The sequence below is a fragment of the Varroa destructor genome, unplaced genomic scaffold, assembly GCF_002443255.2.
Source record: "Varroa destructor unplaced genomic scaffold, Vdes_3.0 BEIS01000001.1, whole genome shotgun sequence".
NCBI lineage: Eukaryota > Metazoa > Arthropoda > Arachnida > Mesostigmata > Varroidae > Varroa > Varroa destructor.
In genome coordinates, this window is record NW_019211454.1 from 29681867 (window position 1) to 29701078 (window position 19212).

At 39.6% G+C, this 19212-nt stretch overlaps 1 protein-coding gene across 3 annotated transcripts in view; it reads right to left on the minus strand.

Annotated features, from left to right (window-relative positions):
- The window catches only part of LOC111255366 (hemicentin-1-like), a 44763-nt gene extending 27455 nt beyond the window's left edge, over positions 1-17308 (minus strand). The window contains exons 1-4 of one of the 3 annotated variants that reach the window (XM_022817268.2): positions 17076-17308; positions 14124-14234; positions 12508-13666; positions 805-956 (exon numbers count right to left, since the gene is read on the minus strand). In XM_022817268.2, the coding sequence (XP_022673003.1) occupies positions 805-956; positions 12508-12733 (378 nt within the window). In that variant the 5' untranslated portion in view covers positions 12734-13666; positions 14124-14234; positions 17076-17308. Of the gene's footprint in view, positions 1-804; positions 957-1315; positions 1600-2112; positions 2523-12507; positions 13667-14123; positions 14235-17075 lie in introns of those variants that run through there. The other 2 variants (XM_086990191.1, XM_086990198.1) reach the window with 2 other exon arrangements.
- Between the last annotated feature and the right edge of the window lie 1904 nt (positions 17309-19212).

Below are 19212 nucleotides of genomic sequence, written 5' to 3' on the forward strand. Positions count from 1 at the left end.
ACCATTTGCCCTTCTATGAACCGTCGTTTGCCACGTGTACGGACGACCCTCCAATCTACTGATCAGAGCACCTTCTGCTCAGAATGCGGCCATGTATATTTAACTGCATGAACCTATTTTAGTGCCTAAATGGATATCGTTTTACTGCACCGAAAGCAAAAAACTGTCAAAAGTGACACCCGACGTTGCAACGCGGCATACGATTTGGCTGCTCTGTTAAATCTGGATAAGAATCACACAAAGGTTAACCTACCGGCCTTCAGACACGCCCGAATAGTGACTATTAAATTTCCGAGTATCTGGTACCATATTGGAGAAGTAGTATATTTCTTACATAAAGAGTTCTGTGATAGCATTTGTTATAAATTAATGCCTAAATAGTAGTGCGTATTTAAAAATAAGAAGAGTGAACATGTATCTCAAGCAATGGTTAATTTTCGTTTAAATGCTAGGTAATTTTACCGCCTTCTAAAATTGACTCTTTCTATTCTTCCCTATTTTACTACATAGAACATTATCGAAATTATTATATACCAACGCACTGAAAATTGCCGCTGATGCCCCATCGTTTTGTACGTTACAAGGTCGTACACTTTTTAACGCTCAGTTATATTTTATTTTTGGCTTCAATATAATTACGTTCCCATCAGTATCTAAATTCGGCTCTTTTTTCACCCGACTAGCTGTCAAGTAGTACGGCGATCGTCGGGGGTGTCAGTATTTCGGATGGTCGTGCTTTGTTATACCGTTTTACATTGTACGGAATATTACACAACAGTGCTATTGTGATATGCCTGGACTTACGTTTGCTTTTTGCTGGTAGAGTTTGACCCGTACAACGGTTCCGGGAAGGCGATGTAGATAGAACGGTATCGTGGTTTGTTCGCCATTGAGCGCGTACACGGCTGTGGCTCTCCCCGATGGATCATCTGTTAGTTGAGACGCGTCTGTCTTACCTGTAATAATAATAATAATTCGAGTCCAGTAAGTAACGGGTCATTCCCGCAAACACATTCTGCAGAACTTCCCAGTTTCACGGACTCAAGTTTTGAGATTTTGCTTCATGGACTCTGGGTCCGTACCAGGAATCGGCATGTGATTTATCCTCACAGTATACTCTGAAGATCCTAATGCTTAATAATTAGTCATTTTTCCAGATGAAGTAAACGCCATCGATTGCACTTTTTGAATTAGTTGCGAAAGTGAGCCACTGCAGGGCTTCCTGTTATAATTTCCGCATCAGTTCAATGCTTGTCGAGGACCTCCATCACCGACAAATGATTGATAGTAATCACTGGAGTAGCGGATGACTAGCCTTTCGGAGTTTCATAAACAGGTCGACTTCGGTGTTGAACGGTTGCCATTGCCACTGGCACTAGTTCCTGACGCTGTGGCGTAAGGCATTTTCATTACGAGACTGATGTCGTATGGATAGTTCTGCTGTCATCGTTTCATCGAACACTGCGCTGTTCCAGTTTACGGCTGTTCTTTGCTCAGATGAAGATATGGCACGCTGATTTCATTCTAGTAGTAGTGAGCATTAAGTCAGGCCTCTTTGAACTGGGCATCCCTACAAGCTTGTGATAGGCACGATGTAGTCTAGCAACACGGTCAAAGAAAACATGTACGTGTCAGAGATGTCGGACGGTTAAAAATATTGATACATTAACATTATTCTTTTTCACTTGGAGTATCGAACTGCTTGTCCGTTACGTGCGGCCATATCAAAAAAGATTGTACTATACGTTCTTATACGTTTGCATATGATCTTACATTAGGACAGCTATGGAAGCATTCTGCCTCGGTAATATGGGACATTTTCAAATTGCAAAACGAAGTCGCCTGTCATCTTTCAAGCCAGTTACACTACTATCAAAGCAACATACGGGACATACAAAAGAAACGGCACAATTATCTCATTAAACTGTACTCTAATAAGTGAAGCCATTTTCGCAAGCCTTTTTTCTGTGGTAAATATTAATCGTTCTAAACGAACGCCTCCAAAAACAAGCTTATATGAAACAGCGTTCTGCTTCTAATCAAATAACTGCGACAAATGTTCAAAACGTGCTGGGATGTCGCCGCAGCAACGAATGCCTTTGGCAAACGCACCTTTAAGTGTTACGCCTTTGAAATATGCCTGAAGTACTACAGAGAGGAACCTTTTCAACGTCGATATGTAACCGCAACCTAAGAACAATATCGAGAGCAAATCATACTTTTCGTCTGCTTTATCTAGACCATATCAATGTCGAACGGTATTTTTCGACATGCAAAATCTAGCAACAGAAAATACCGAGCCTCCGTCAACGCACGTACAATTACAGTTTTAGAGTTTTTTTTGCTGTGTATTATTTTTTTGTCACTAAAATTCAATTATTTCAATAAGCAAACTTGCTTTTGACGAGCCGTAGAGAGTTTCAAACGAGGCTTGGTAGTGTCATGAGGACAGGCAACGTAAACTGGTTTGGGCTACTTTTGAAAAATCCTTTTTTGAAACGAACTTTCACTCAACTATCCGTACAGTTAATTAAAGATACTACGGGAAACATGCACGGTATATATATGCAGAACTCAATAGACTAGTAGTCATGTGAAGTTCTTTTATTATTATTGAAATAGTTTTAATTTATTGATTTCGTTAACTTCAACAGGCTAGCTTAGATTTTCCTCCAGCTAGTAAAATTCTAAACAAAAGAACCAATCGGCAACAAACTAACGAGTAACTGCAATCGCCGAAAAAACTCTTAGGGCGGATAAATTCAAATTCGATGACTAGGTTAGATATTCTCTATTGTACGTTTGAACATTGTCGTGCTTTGCTCAACTTGACGTATTACAAGCTAAGTGTAACTATAAAGGTGAGTTGTCCCTTTACGCCGATGGCGCATGATATCCGGTTCACGTATTAGCACGTTATACGTTCATATATACGCAAATGTGGGGTGGGAGCTTTAGCTGGAAATTCAAACCTTGGCGGGCTAGTTACCGTGGCGGGCATACGTCTGCCGATTATTCTAAGTACTCTAAAAAAGAAAAGCTAGTTGTTTTTAGAACAAAACACCAAGCTCAAACTGGGCCAAATTTCATAGAGTCGAAGCTGTTATCCAATGTTTTTGCGCTAGACGGATCGTCAACGGAATAATCAATATTTCAGGTTATTCCAAATCGGTAATGTACCACTTCGCAAACATGTATTCGTGTGCGGAAGAAATAGAGCTGGTGCAACCGCTGCAAGGCGGGAAATCTGCGACGACGGAGATAATCACTGGTGCCATTTTTGACGATTTTTTGTTTCGATTAGGTCGTTAGCGAAGACATTTGATATGAACAGGCAAACCATATTCCAGATTTGCCATGCAGAGTTTACGTCATATCTCATAAAAGTCAAACAGATACTTTCTGCGAGTAGGTGGTGTGCGTTGGTTCTTTTCTACGATTTTCGTGACAGAGAATAGTCAGCATCTATGCAAAAATCAACCACAGAAATAATCGTTGTCATGTTCACGATTAGGAGGATACATATACTGTGAATGAAAGCAAACTTGTGGCAATAATCACGGTCTGAGTCTGGCGTCCGCCAACACAGATGTCATGCCGCTGTACATTTCCTAGAAAGAGGAATATGTCACTAGAATTTTTTCTGCCTATTTCAGTAACTGTTGTGCAGCCATGAGTAGTTGTGCGTGTTTCAGTATGACATGGCTCTGGCTGATACTAATGCAGAAGGATATGAACATATTCTGAAATAAACACATACAACGACCGATAGCTCAGATTTGAGCCTTTTAGAGCGTCATTCGGCGAAAGTTGAACACGTTTGCAAAATTGCAAAGGAACATTTGAAACAGCGGTTCAGATTCTCAATTGAAGCTGAAGCAATTGTGCTGACTGATGGTTATAATTAATAAAAATTATCGTCAGGAATAGCATCTTTACATTTCGTTCAAATCTGTCTTTTTCTGTATATAGTCGCAAAAACAAAAGGTTATAAAAATTTCCAGTTTAGACAGTCTACCGAAAAATCTGGTGTTAAGTGAAGAACAGCGGTGTCTGTGTCCAACTTTTACCATTGTTGACTTGTTATTGGTCTACATGTGGGGCGATTTTAAATAACTAAGTTCACGGCGTATAACACACACCTGATTCGTATTAGACACCAAATGAATTCGGGAAACCAAGAAAACAGAGACAAAACACGCATCGACAGTGACAACAAGTTTGATACTCCCGAAGCGGTATTCGCTCGTATATCGACGGACAGGGTTTTTCAGTAAAGTGTAACAGAACATCGGCCGGGAGTGGACGGCAATAGATCTTTCGCTTGTTCCATTTGCCTGCAATTGGACTATGGCTCAACGCCTTAGGGACCTTGCCTTGTCTATCCTTCGCTAGTGCGGTCCGCTTAGACCTGGACAAATCGATGTTTAAGTACAGTTCACTTTCTTTCTTCTTTTATCAAACCCTCTTTTATAAGACAGTCCTTATCGCGGCACTTTATCGAGTGTATTACAGCATATTGTTCATTGGGAACTTCACTTAAAACTTGTGCCACTAACTTTGTTGTATATGAGGGGGGTCAGAAAGCATTGATTGATTATAGAACTTTATTTACGTAGTAGTCTTCGAACAATTCGCTTACTTGCACAAGCGATTCACTTCACCTATACCAAAGAACATACATATTGCTCCTCCAACAGAGCTTTCCCGATAATAAAATATCCCGAAATTCAAGAAAATTGGCCGACAGTTTCTTTCAATCAGCATAGGTATAGTGAAACGTGTATTGACACTAGAAAATAGGTACCGGCTAAATGTACACCCGCACTTAATCTGGTCTTTTCTATCTAGTCTAGAATCTAGAATTTTCTAGAGTTAAACCATCGAAATAAGCATGATATACTAAACTGACGAATAGAGACGGTTCATTTTATGCTGTCACTCTTCTATAACTAACTAGAGAGTTCCAATGAAGGACCTAGTTTCTTCAGCAGATACCTAAATATGCAAGTTATATTGCCGCTAGGTACAAAAAACACATATCATATCTTTAATAGTAAATGTAGTTACCGGTTTTGTGATAATAAAAAAAATAAGCTTTCATTTAGACAGAAAAAAATATTTACGAGAACATTACTATTTCCTCGCAAGCGAACATTTTGCGCTATATATACGTATATCATCCGTGCGTAACTGTTTATTTGATGAAAATATATCACTGATTAAATGGTGACCCTTATCTTTACTAAAGCCGAATAACAAAAAAAAAACTATAGTTTTTTTTTTATCGATAACAAAGTTCTCAAGCATCCTTTAAATAGGCTGTTTCAACTTAGAACGTCATTTGGTCTAACGTAATCAAACGTCTAAACAAGTACTTTCAGTTTCAACACTCGCCTTGAAAGCGATAAGGTCACAACATTATAGTATTACCATAAGCCTATACTTTATGGACAGCGCAATGCGAACGTAGCACTATTGCCCATTGACACGATGAGTGCCAAACTTCATAACACCCTTTTCTTACCATCTGGACTGTTCGATCAGACGTAAACTACTCAAAACCCTCTAGGACGGATTTTGTCACTTCAACAAAACATGTCATCGCTCTTGGTAACACTTTACCTATCACTAGTGCGTAGGAAAAAAACACACATGCATATGAGTGTCTGTATGCTTATGTTGTCATGCAATAGCGATATTAATCGTACGGAGGATTAGAATCGTAAGACTAGTCGATCAAAAACAATTTCATAAATTATTAGGGTTTCTATTGGTCGCTATAGGCTATCGGCGTGCCCTAGCCAGCACGACAGCGTCACGTCTAATCGTTCTGTGACGACTAGTAGTAACGACTGTTGACTGTAGGAATCATCCCCGATCTAATTAGTGTGAAATTATCGATGCAATTCAATTCGATCACATTGGCCTAGCAACCTAGGTGGTCATTCATGCTCGAGCAGGACACATAGTGCCAACGCTGACGAAAATGGAAGTATGTCGCATAAGTAAAGCTCGTTCTACATAATGAAATAGCAACACTTTTTCCGCACGCAGTGACCCTTTGAATCTAAGGGCAAACATTGAGCACTAATATGCCAGAAAAAATATGGCATGGTTAAAGGAACAGCTTTTTTACTGTGGTAGTGAGTGGCGACGCGCTATATTCCAAGCCAACTCACACGTGACATCGTTTCATAGTGTGGCCCTCTGACATACACGTCTGCAAAGAACTTCTCTCATATCCAGACGATGAGAATAAAGCGGTACTCTACTCGAACTGTGCAGCGTTCATTAACAAGGGTAAGTTACCAATGATCAATGATTCAGGTAAGTTTCCACTTGCTGTTGATCGCATCACGTTACTGATTGGTACCGATATTGTTCTTAGTGCTGAATCAACTAAACGTCGGGTTTTCTACGATGTGAAAACATTTTCACCACATCTTTTTTTCAAACATTTTTTTGTAGTAGAAATGATTTTTTGACAAGAGTTTGTCAGAGCTCGACGCAATGCGGCCATGTGATATCACTTTTTTCGCAGATTAAAATGCCCAAAAATTCAAGTGACGTTATTACAGGGTAGGGCAGGACTGGGCTAAAGAAATCTGTTTCCAGTTTGAGAATTGGAGACGCCACATCAACCACAGAATCTTGGGTAGCGTTCATGTTTCATGCGTCATGCAGAACGATTACGCATTATCATTGTCGAGATTCGAACTTTTTTTTTGAACGAAGATGAGAACATTTTTGCAGAGTTCTTATCGGTCGGACATTGACGCTGCTAAGACAGTCAAGAATGCTTTTGCTGAGAAAGCGTCACCTAGATAGCCACATAAGTTGATAATCTAGCAAGCTTTTTAATCTACTGCCTGTCAAGGGCCTGTAAAGACGCTCATGCTTGTTCAGGGAACCAAACAACACTAAGTTACTATTTGGCGCAGTCTCGTATTGTAAAGGTCCTGTCATGCCTCAGGCGAAGACTGTAACTTAGTTTTAGCAGAAATATAAAATGTATTTTTTCATTCCAAACTGGTCGACCCTGTAGAGCCACGCTATGCTTTTTCTGACCCCTTTGGATATCAAGTAATTATACGGCAACCATTAACGTTCTCTGAACACGGATACTATGCTTTGGTTTGATTTATAAACTATAGATTTACTGCGAAGATTTAGAGGAAGCAAATAAAAAATGGTTCACTTCAATTATATCTATCGTATTTTGCTATATACGCTGCAATGTAGCTTAGCAAAGCATCCAGTTTTTTTAGGATAATGTTTTGCAAGAGTGTTTTCTGAACGAATTAGGCTCATCCATAGAACTAAAGACAAACTATTAAAACTTCAAGTCTGCTGAAAGCAGATCTTCCATATGGATGTCCGTTGGGTACGCAACCTCATAGAATATTACCTAAGAATTGTTCGCTTTGTCTTATAAACGCGTTCAACAAATACCCGTACTAACTCTTTGCGTTATTATAGGAAGAATAACAGATTTGAGGTTTTCTGTAATGTTTTCTTTCCGGTTCTTTCTGACGTTCGTTGTGACAGCTGCAATACTTTTTGCACTGTCTAATAGCAACGAATGCCTGTCCACTCTTTCGTCATCGGATAAAAGTATGATCAACTGAAATGATATTGGTAATTTTCTAGTTAAAACTGTCCTAACGTCAGTACTCTGTCCCGACAGCCGCTCATGTCACGGAGAACACCAAGTATGACGATATGGTACTTCAGCTAATCCTTCAATTGTCGGATGAAATATCAAAATTGGGCGGAACGCGTCGTTTCTAAGAAAGTTCAAAAACGATTTCCATAAGGCGAACCGGAAGATTCTCAATATAGTTGAGATGTAAAATGTTAAGAAATTGACCAAGTGGTTCAAAAAGCCATTCTTCATTTTCGATTTAGAATTGTACGGCTGTGTTTTTGTTTTGATCAGCTTTGACCGTTAGTTTTTTTTGGGACTTTTTACACCGTCTGGAGTTTTTGGCCGTTTCGCGCTCTTGCATTTTTAGTACTTCTGACCTCCTATCAGCAACATTTGGTTCCACTCGAAATTTAATGTGTAACGTATTTCAGGTCAACAAATGAATATATAGTAATGATAATATAGGAACTACATGGCCGTTCAGAATGCCGCCTTTAACGCATGTGAAACTATTTTTTTTTTTAATATAGCCTTGGAAACGACGCATAATAAAAATTTCCAGCCTAGATCTCCCGCCTTGTAGAAGGTTAAGCTAGATAGATACCTTCTATCACAATATCACTTCAATGTGTTTATTGTCGCTAGTAATTGTTCTCCATGCGGTACATACAACACATATGAACGGTGAAGTAGCCGCTATACATAAAATATGAAAAATCCAGGATCGAATCTCAGCACGAGACAGTCTGCAAGAGATCCTGCTGAATTGTTTCTGGCTTCTTTGTCCCGTGATTTTCATAGGTTGTTTTCAATAGCAGCATGGACCATTGTTAGCTACGACCTTCGATCATTCCGATAGCAACGTATTTATCGCACTGCTGTAAAAGTCTGTAGTGCGAGATTCGATGAAATCTCGAAAAGCAATTTCGCCATCATGCTGAAACTTCAGTAACTTCCATCTTAAAGGACCCAAAATCTACGGTTTGGTTGGTATCGTGGATAACAGAGAGCCCGTAGTTGTCATCCTTACGTTTCTCCCACCGTGATCTTTGTACCGTATACGGTCGAACGTTGCTGTGCGATAGAATTGGTTCACTTCTGCCCATTAATTTTCATTACCTGATGCGAAGCTTTCTCATTATCTCTTACCACTATTAATGGTACAGTCAAGTCATAATCGATAAACCAAGACTCATAAAACTGTAATGGATAAAATTGCTATATAAACATTAGATAAACACCACAGGCTTTCACAGCTATGCATTTACTTTATTTACGGTGATGTTTCGCCAGTTCATTTGTATCCATTCACTGATATGACTTTTTGCGATGATAATAAAGGATCTAGTTTTTATCACAAATTCGGCACAAGAATTTAATCTATGTCTGTGTCTGATTTGAGCTTTCCTCAAAGTCACTCATTTACCCAGTTGCTCTACCCTATTTATTTGACGGTTGTAAGCAAGCACGGTATTTTTCGAGCGCTAACAACCGTGTGCTTTGAAGCGGCTTTAGCTTCCACCATAGCTCTTAACTTCTTACTTCTTCTACTTACTCTTCTAACTTAGAGTATCTCACGAGATTTTTCAAATTCAAGATTTTTTGCTTGCATTTGCCCATAGAGTTTCTAGTAGAAAGAACCTTCAGAGATCACTAGGTTCATACGGTAAGGTGTCTCTACCGATGAAATTCTAAAATGGAACTCATATTTGTTCTCTGTGGTTCACGTTAACTCGGCTATTAAAAAGCTGACTAACGATATTCCATTGGACGATCTCAGATTTAAACGAGTACAAGATCGTCGCGAATTAAACACGCCGCACCGCACGCTGTTCTATAGAACAGCGTTAACTTCGATTATGAACTGAGGTCCGTCACGCTTTACACCGGACAACCTAATGAATTCGTGATAAGTGCAAAGGAATACTTTTAGTCATTAAATCGAGAAACGTTCCTTTATGGCGTGTTTCTTTGTTGCTGAAAGCTTGCTCTATCTTTAGCTTTTCTCTTCGAGCAGTTTTTTAGTTTTCGACTCGTAGCAAAAAACAGAAAAAGAAATGTGTATGTACTGTTTTATTTGTTGGGCATTGTTTTAATTTTTAATTGTATCTATGTCTATCTATTATTTACATTCCAGCCCAATGGTCTTTATAGGCTCATAAGCTCATTCCTAGGGGCTAATGGATTTCATCGGGTGATTAAAAAATTAACAAGATGTGCCAATGCGCAATGGCTGACGCCTATTAGAGTCAATATCCTTGTTATTCACCGACGCTCCGCAAGTCCAAATAAGTTCGACGACTTACGATCCAAAACGTGGCTATTATCAAAATGTATGCAGCCATTGAGTTATTGAAAGACCACGTCTGCGAGCTGTGTAAACCATTGCGCGTGTAAGGTGACGTATTGGCCACAGAAATGGTGACGATGCCGAAAATTCGATAGGCTTGTGGCTGCCGATTGGCCGTACAGCCAGTCAATCGAGGTTACAGACGCGACCCGACCTACTGCAGCGATCATTGCTGGTAATACCTCTCAGGGTGGCCCACAAAATGGGAGCCCCAAAAGCACCTTTCTGGCCCCCTTGAGAGCTCTCTAGTCCCGTCTAAGAAGCCTCATACTACGCCATGCTTACGCAGATGATTACAGTGGATAATGCCCAGATCGCTCTTCCGAAAAGACGCCAAATTACACAAAGCGTGCAACTAATAAACTTACTTACCCGTTGCATACACTAGATAAATTGAACTCATTGATCGGCTCCGCATTATAAGTTATAAGTTAAGTAAACATCGCTAAGCCGTATCATGAGGTTGGGCACTGACATGGGTCCCTGCAGGTCAGACTACCATTCATCATTCTATTAGAGTAAGACCTTTTGCTTCAGACACGTATGTGATGATCCAGCCGCTTAGAATATATAGCACGTTTTATTAGATTTTCGTGGAACTGATACACCAAAGCTTTCATGAAATATTTTTCTAGTTAAACACTTGAGGCTCGATGAGATGCGCTCCCAGTGACGGCATCGAACCGCTCTCAAGATTTGGCACGATGTCAAGCTACCGTACTGCGTACTTGACTACTAATCTTGATAGAGGGTTGATTTCATCAAAATTAGATACTCGACATTGTGCTCATTTGAAGCTTGAAATAACTAAGTTTTTTTTTGCTGGATCTATAGATTCCATTTAGAGCGCATTTTTTGTACTGGAAGTGGGTAAAAGGGTGGGGAAAAGGTGACCTTATTAGCTTGTTGCCTATACATAATACAATTGTTGAGCCCTTCGCGATTCGCTATTGCAAGTTACCTGCCTCCCACCGCATGACCCAGAAGAACTACAAGTCCCCATTTAGACCGGTAACCCTTGTGAAGTAGAAGCAAAGGCTAGCCTAATTTTCAGATCTCTCCAGCATCACGCGATTATTTGTGTGATTCCTAGTTGTCACTCAATCAGATTCCGTTAAACACGGAACAATGTTATTTCATCGCCATCTTAGTTTTAGTGATTAGAGTTAATATTAGCATATAATATTTGACTGCATTTACATAGTTCAAATAATACGAATGTCCTACGATAAGGACATGGTATATCGTAACTAAACTATGGTTGTCCTTTCCTTACAGCTTATTCATTTGATCAGCTTCTATAAGCAGTATACGAAGTTGACCAGTTTGCACATAATTGTGATGCACTTTTTCTTCTTAAGCCTCCTGTTATGTGCTATCTATATTTCCGCTGAATAATAGGTCATTCGCAATTATCCATAGACATTTAGATAAGTGTTGCATAAGCACGAAAAAGATAATTAAGTCGAACGTCTATGTTTAAGGCAGTATTTACAAAAATAACCGCTTCTATATATAAATGAGTTGAAATGTTATACATTATTCTTAGTACAGCTTCCTTGGCACTCCCAAGCATAGTCGCTGAACCAGGCAACGCTTGACTATTGAAAAACGGTACGAAGTATAGAGCTTGTTAAAGGCCCATTGTCAGTACTTATTCGCATAATCCCGAACGATAACTTCTGTTTATTTCAGCACTGCCGAAAGTAGGTCGATGAAGGGCACGTCTCTTTTGCAGGCACACGTCGTTGTGCATGCCAGTAAGAAACTCCGGCGCATCATGCTCTTAAACTGCAAATACCGTGGTTATTCCGTAGGTAAAGGTTCAGCCCAAAAATCCCTATTATGAGGAATTCTATTAAAGTAAAGGAAGATATTTTGGGCAGCATTTCACATACAAACGGGACAAATACCAGTTAATAACAGAAGGCTTCTTACTCATTAGGGCATAACATTAACAGGTTATTTGACATGATACCTTAATCCGATTTCAAACACTCTTTTCAAAATCGTCATTAAAACTATTATCCTTTGTGAACCTGTTTTTTTTTTGACGGGTTCAAGTGATGACCCTCAGCAAGTGAACGCTTATCTAAATGCATAGCGGCAGTCCTTGAGAAATTAAGCTTCTGCAGATCATTTCACTTGCTCTCTTCCTGGTATCATTTGTTATTTTTATTATTAGGCTTTCGTGCTTTATTTCCTATAACCAAATGTGCGTCCGTATTGCTCTCCAGTAATTTCAGTCTTCTTTTCCCTCTTGATGTCCTCACGCTATGCCTATTTGATCAGCTATTTTTCATTGAGATGGTTACCTATATTGTAGTGCGATTTAGCTATCAATTCAACCGGTTGTTCCGAGAATTGCAAGTTTGTGCTAGCACAACGGCCTAGTCGTCGGCCTAGGCGGTTGGGTTAATTAACTCTCATAAGCAATTGCTATTGCTGTCCCCACCCCGCTATTGGATTCCCCCATCTTTTTCTGTGTCTCCGTCCTGTCTCTTACCAGCAGCACCTAGAAGTAGTAGTAGTTGTGGTAGAAAGGCCAGTAGGAGTGGAAGCGCTATATGCAACTGGCATAACAAGGCGGTTATACGCCAGCGCGATGGGCAGTGCCAACGTAAAGAAGCCGCTACCGCCGCTCCTTCTGGCAATTCTGGCGTCTGCTGGCTACGAGGTACGCGTTCTCGGAAGTCTTTCATCACTCGCAGTTCCGCCGTGTTTCTTGGCATATCCTACACTTGCCCTGCCAGAATCAATCCTCAAGTTAGGGGGCTGTCTAACTACACCTCGATGAGGTCCTGCTAGTGTTACACGCCCCTTATATCCGGTGAACGCATCTCATATATGTATTCAGGAGTAAACACAGCACTCTTTCTCCTTTTTCGTGTGAAACCACGATTCAATATTCACAAAGGCACACTCGTAAATCTCGACGGCTGTTCCTATAAGGGCACAAAGCTGTTCTCGCTGTTACTATGGTCGTTGTTAATGTTTTTCACTGTTTTTTGCTGATGTTTCACGGGTCAATTCACTATACACAAAACGGTAGCTCCAATCACCTTTCTTGTATTGTACACTTTTTTCGCCGTCATATTTCAAAAAAACATTGACAAGGCCCAAACATGCTTTCATCTGCCGTTGTCGTACCGCAGCACAACGAGTAATTACCTATGACTTGCTAAATTGTAGTTCTCACATTATAAGGACATGAACTATTCCACCAATTAACTTTGATCTTAGACATCGATGATCTTACTTAGTGAATATAGGACGTTAACAATAGCATGCTAGAATCACCACAACATTTAAGTATGACAAAAGACACTTAGAACGTTTATAATATGTGGAATAAGCTTTTCCTTAGCATTTTATGTTATGTAGTAAAAAGTGATTTTTAAAATTTGATGCAGCCTTACTTTCTGGCGCACGTTAGACAGCTTTGCGTTTATAATGGCTATACGTGCCGTACAGCAATCCTGGGCGACTTTGTCTGCAAAAATCGACCGGTGTCGTGGTCTTCGCGCGCTTAAAAGAAGGAGGGAACTTGAGGAAAGGGTCGCACTCCATCCCCTGGTGGTGCTATACCGAACTACAAGCTTCTGGTAGAACAGGAAGTCAGATGAGGCGCGACCGCTGCTGCTAATGGAAGCAATGTAACGGACCTAGAAATGCAATTGACAAAACTTACCAAACGAGTCGATAGATATATAAAACCTTAAATATAATTGGAAAGCAGTGAGTTTATTATCTCAGAGCTTACGATTAAGTAGCAATCTTCGTTATTAAGGTCGTTTATAACTAGAATTTGCGCCTAGGCCGCTGGGTCTTTTTTCTCTACGGGGAACATTGAACGTAATTTATCCCATGCTAGTTTTATTCTTATGGTTCAACAAACGTGTCTTAAGTAGCCTTTTGATCCATATAGTTTAGTGTCATATAGCAACTGAAAAGCACCTACCCAACTTGCTGCTTTTCACTCGCTAGAGATATAATAAGGTAGAACAATGAGAATATATAGGCCCACTTCCACCGATAAGATTTTTCAGCTTCAAGATAATGCGCGTCATTTCTTAAAATTTCCCTAGTTCGTCCTGAATTGGCAATCTTTATCAGACGTACCAGCTGCAAGCATAGAAGCTCCGTAGGTGTCCAATTTTAGGCCTTATCTATGCTTAACGGTCTGACGCATATATATATATATATATATATAATGTTCAGGTTGAAGATGGGCTGCAAAAGTATGAAACAATGCTTGTTAGGACTTCACGAACGCCTAAGAGAATTTTGTTTTTTTTCTAATACCTAGTGCTGGGTTTACCTTATTCGGCAGGAAACAGCTTAACAATGATAGGTAATTTTATGAAAATAGTATCAATATGTGTGGAATATATGTATGGCAACGTTCTGTTAAAGCTATACGAACATATGTGCTTTATCCCTAAATACAAACCGCCAGTGAATGCAGTAAAATGTAATCAAACCGCTTGTTTAATTTTCTAACACCATTCGATCCTCTATGATTCAAGAGAAAATATCAAAATAATGAGTGTTCTTAGGACACCTACCAAAATCGGCCGTGTTGCTTAAGTATAATCACCATCGTCTTCAAGGAGCTGCGCTTTTTCACTCTGGACGCATGTCAATGATCATAATTCAGAGTTACACGAATTAATAATTTGCTATATATTGCCATAGGTTTTGAGAAATATGAATATATCTTTACCCTCGAAGCGAACGACGAAAATGGACCCTGTATGATTTGATTTCACGCGCAAGGGCTTTCTTCTCTGTGACATGACCAAAATTCTATTGTAACATCAGCTGCTTTAATGGGTTTAAGCGAACGCTGAAGAACTTCTTTGATTTAACAATGAGAGCAAACAAAAAAGATGTCATATAATTCACTAGTACTGACAGTGGCTTTACCATTGTTTCGTTCAGCCAGGCCAGGATCCCCTTTAGTCATCCTGGGCCACGTCTTCTCACCATAGTTAACTCAGTACTTCCGAGGCTTTTCTTAGTAGCAAGTATATCCAATAGGCCTAGACGTCATTGTTTATCTATGAGGAAATTTGAGGCTTACGACATAGAGGTAAATCAGTATATGCAGGTGTAGCAAAATCTTGGAAGACATTTAGCCTTAGTGGACAGCTAGCGGGAGGTTCGTACAATCCAACTTCAATAAAAAAATAATATTAAAATAGTACAAGCTGAAGCGACATTGGCAGGAATTAACCAATTCTAGTTGCGCATTTTATACGCTAGGCTACTAACAAGAAAAAGAACAAAGGGAGATTCATTTTAGGAAGGTATTCTAGCAAATAAGTAATCATTAACTAAGTTCAATCAAGCGATAGCTTGGCTTGATAAATTCTATGCATCTTTGTAAAGCAAAATATGTGTCACCGATAACCCTCGCATGGGGCAAAGCCATATTTATGCCACTTCCCTTTTAAATGCCAATAGATTATTTAGTATGCATATTAAGCAGCGTAGTACACGGAAAAAGAGAAACATGCAACGAACAGTTGGAAAACTTAAAGTTCTCATTGGTCGTTCGTTCGAAGAGTACTTTAATTTACTGTGTATTCGATAGTAAGTTGACTTTGAAGCCATTGAGGTACACTGATCAACAATAGCCGAACAGATGCCCAGCAATTAATAGCCTTTTGAACTAAAGTTATTCGAATCACCTGTAGAGGCATTTAGCTCTTTCAGTCTAAGCGACTATTAATGCCAAGACAAAATAACTTGTGTCAGGTCTGATCTCGTGATGGCAACCCACACAAATCTGACAGCTGTCTAATTATACAGTCGGGAAACTGGATTGGATCAGAATACAAACTCTCTGTGCTAACAGTAGGAAATTGATTAGTCTAGAGATTTACTGGAGCATATTAAAATGTTTATCCGTTTATGAGTATAAGCACAATTGCAACCAGAAAAAAAACCATCTATCTAATATTTAAACGCCATTTGATATTCATTTCTATTAAGACACGATTACTGTTGGAAAGCATCGTCATCTTACTAGTAAACAGGTAGCTAGTTAGCCATCACCATGATGATATACGACTTACCTGCGGAGAGGCTGGTCTAGAATGGCTTGCTTCACAGGGAAGCATCTATTAGAGACAAGTTTATGGATAGCTTCTCGGTTGGCAACAATTTCACACAGATGATATTTTTGTAATACCTGTCTCCCTTCTTATTGGTCAAGCGAAAAAATACATACAAGCACTACGACCTAATTCCGAACGTAGCTACGTAAGATTCGCTTGGATCTTTTCAAGCGTGGTACTTGTGGCTGCAGGCAGTCCACTAATATAGTAGAGTATCTTTAATAGTATACGTAATAGAACAGCGACCGCGACTCAATTAAATATGTTTCATCGTACGCTACGACAATACCATAGCTCAGAATCAGTAGTACTTGTCGCTTTTGCATCACCATGGCAGCCAGCAGTAACTAGCCACATTGAACAAATGTCACCGTCTAAAATATATACGTTTTAAACCGTTGGTGATTGAACTAAGTAAATAATAAACATTACAATTTACGACCACCGGCTGTTTGATTTTGGACTGCGAAATTAATCAGTTAGTTAAAAAAATTCTCGCTAAAAAATCTGAGTATACGAGCGTACAGGCGTCAGTAATACGTACACAATTATCATACTACCTCGTATAGTTGTCTGAGGCTTGATACGTTATTAAGTACGAGAGTTCCGAATTTGGCAAATCTGCGGCTAAACTTCTGTAGAAGTTAGTATTAGCAGATGGCGGACGCTTAGCAACACCGTATTTCTAATCTAATTTCTCCCCCCCCCCCCCCATAACGGTTTTTTTGAGAGAATTCTTTAGGCTAGGTACCTATTATATCTGTCATATGATATGGCACCTCCCGAATAAGGTTTATTTTCTTAAATACCGTCGCTCACATAAACATCCTAATTAACAAAGCCGCCAAAGACTCATGGAAGCCCTTTCGCTGAATACCATCTGTGAACCGCAGTGCATATATGTCTTCAGGGAGCTTTTGGTTCTCATAAAGCTGGAATTAGTACTAACCTTCTTCCTACAAATCCGACGCACTGATCAACGGCTTTGTCGTGTCTCGGAACAATCTCAGATCAAGAGTCAAATTAACGTACACGTATCGCTAGTAAGCAATCACGACTGCCGCGAGTTATGCCCACACGTTTTACTGTGTCAACGGACGATTTTTTACGTTTTAATCATGTTTTTCTTGTATGAAGAAGCAATCGTTTCGGCCGCAGAAGAGCTTCCACACATAGCGTACTTTATTTCTCGGTGGTTCCTGAGTGAAACAAAAGAAAAGACATGACGAAGGACTCTCTGGTTCATGTTATTACTATTCAGGCTACCCACATAATACTTATGAATGATAATTGCAAAGACATAAGCGAAACTGCCCTGACATCACCTTCGCCGGATTCTCTTAATGTCGTAGTAAGATATTTACTCAGGCTAAGGATCCAAGAAAAGTTCATCGCTATCCTTCTAAGATTTTGTTAAAAATCTTTGGCCTTCAATAGTATTGCGTAAAAGACATTTAACAACTGGCCGAGAAACGAGAAACTTCATTTCGAAGAATCTACTTTAATTGCCTACAGGTCTTTCCAACATTAGGTAATTGCATACACGACCATTTCTTCTTCCTAGAGTCAGCTATGTGGGTGGACGGTTTAAAAAATATATCGGCTTAAAACTGGGGCATCATGAGTCTAAGGCTCATCAAGATTATCACTGTGTAAAAATAGTTCGCAGTGCTTGAAGGACAAAAAACCTAGTACAAGAAAAGACATGCCAAGGGCAGCTTCGTTCATATCCAGTAATAATTTATCTTGTCTTTGTTGTTTCCATTTAACATCTGCCTGTCTATCTTTATGTATAGTAGTACATATACCGACCTATTACATAACCAAATATCATGCAAATTTATTCATCCAGATGAAGATCAGTCACCAAAAGTAGTCGTCTAAGATTTTTTAGTCGTATGGATTCTAAGTCGTACGCTACAGCTGACATTCATTTAGACGTCCACTAGATGCCCTTCGCGGAGTTAATGAAATACTTGCCAGCTTTTATATTTTATTTTATATAAACACTTACCAGATATAGAATTGACGTTTACTTTCCTCTTATAATACGTGTCGTTTATTTGCTCGTTGGGCAATGCATACAAACATACATTGTTTTGGGCCTATAGAAGAATGTTCTTGCGCACACACTGTGATATAACACGTTTTAGGTTGCTGTACAGACTACACTTCAGTTTCGCCCCCTCTTTACCACAACCCATTCGAAAGAATGTAGTGAAATATAGCCCTATTCTTGCTCTAAAACCGCTGTTATGCGGGCCACTTTGTCTCTTTAAGTTTTTGCCTTAATAGGATAGGCATCCAAATGGAATTCGCCAGTCGCCATAAGTCGGATGGCCTTTCGTGTTTTACGCGTCCGCTACTTGAACTGTTAGGCATCTCGTAAAATAGCGGAAACCGTATAGTGGTTACATTTTAAACACACATAGGTAGTGTTGAGGCAATAAAAATATATTAATTTCACTTCTGCTCGTCAGGCAGAGGGTGTTTCATCTGCTAACGGGGTGGCTTGCAAGATCTCAAAGGTTCCTTCTCTGCCGCCTAGAGGCAGGCGAATAGTCCGAAGCCTATCAACTCTTTGTTGAACAGTTCCTGTACAATGTCATAGGCCACAATTGATTAGGCCGCGCAATTTAAATTAAATATTTAAAGAAATAACGCCTTTCGCGGCCACGGAAAGCAGCCACTCAGCTTGTTTGACCAGTTTATCTAAGGCGATGTTGATATGAGAAAGAACCTACTTGCGCACCTGTATATTAAAAAAAATACAAATATATATATTAAGAAGATAGTGACAATCGATGTAGAACAGAAGAAACGTGGTCACCGAGCCACAGCTAAGCGAGTAGATCATTTTCAAAGCTTGCGCTAATTTTTTTTTGAAGTTGGCTATTTCTACAATGAGATGACTTATGATCAATGATCATTTATCATACCGATCATAGTATATCATTGGTTCCATTTGAAATTAGTGTGTTTTTCTACGAAAAGCTGCTTCCCGTTTTTGCTCCGTCGGGATCGACGGCAGTCAGTGCCGCTTTTCAGTTTAACTACTTTACTCAACAGTAGCAATAACAACAGTG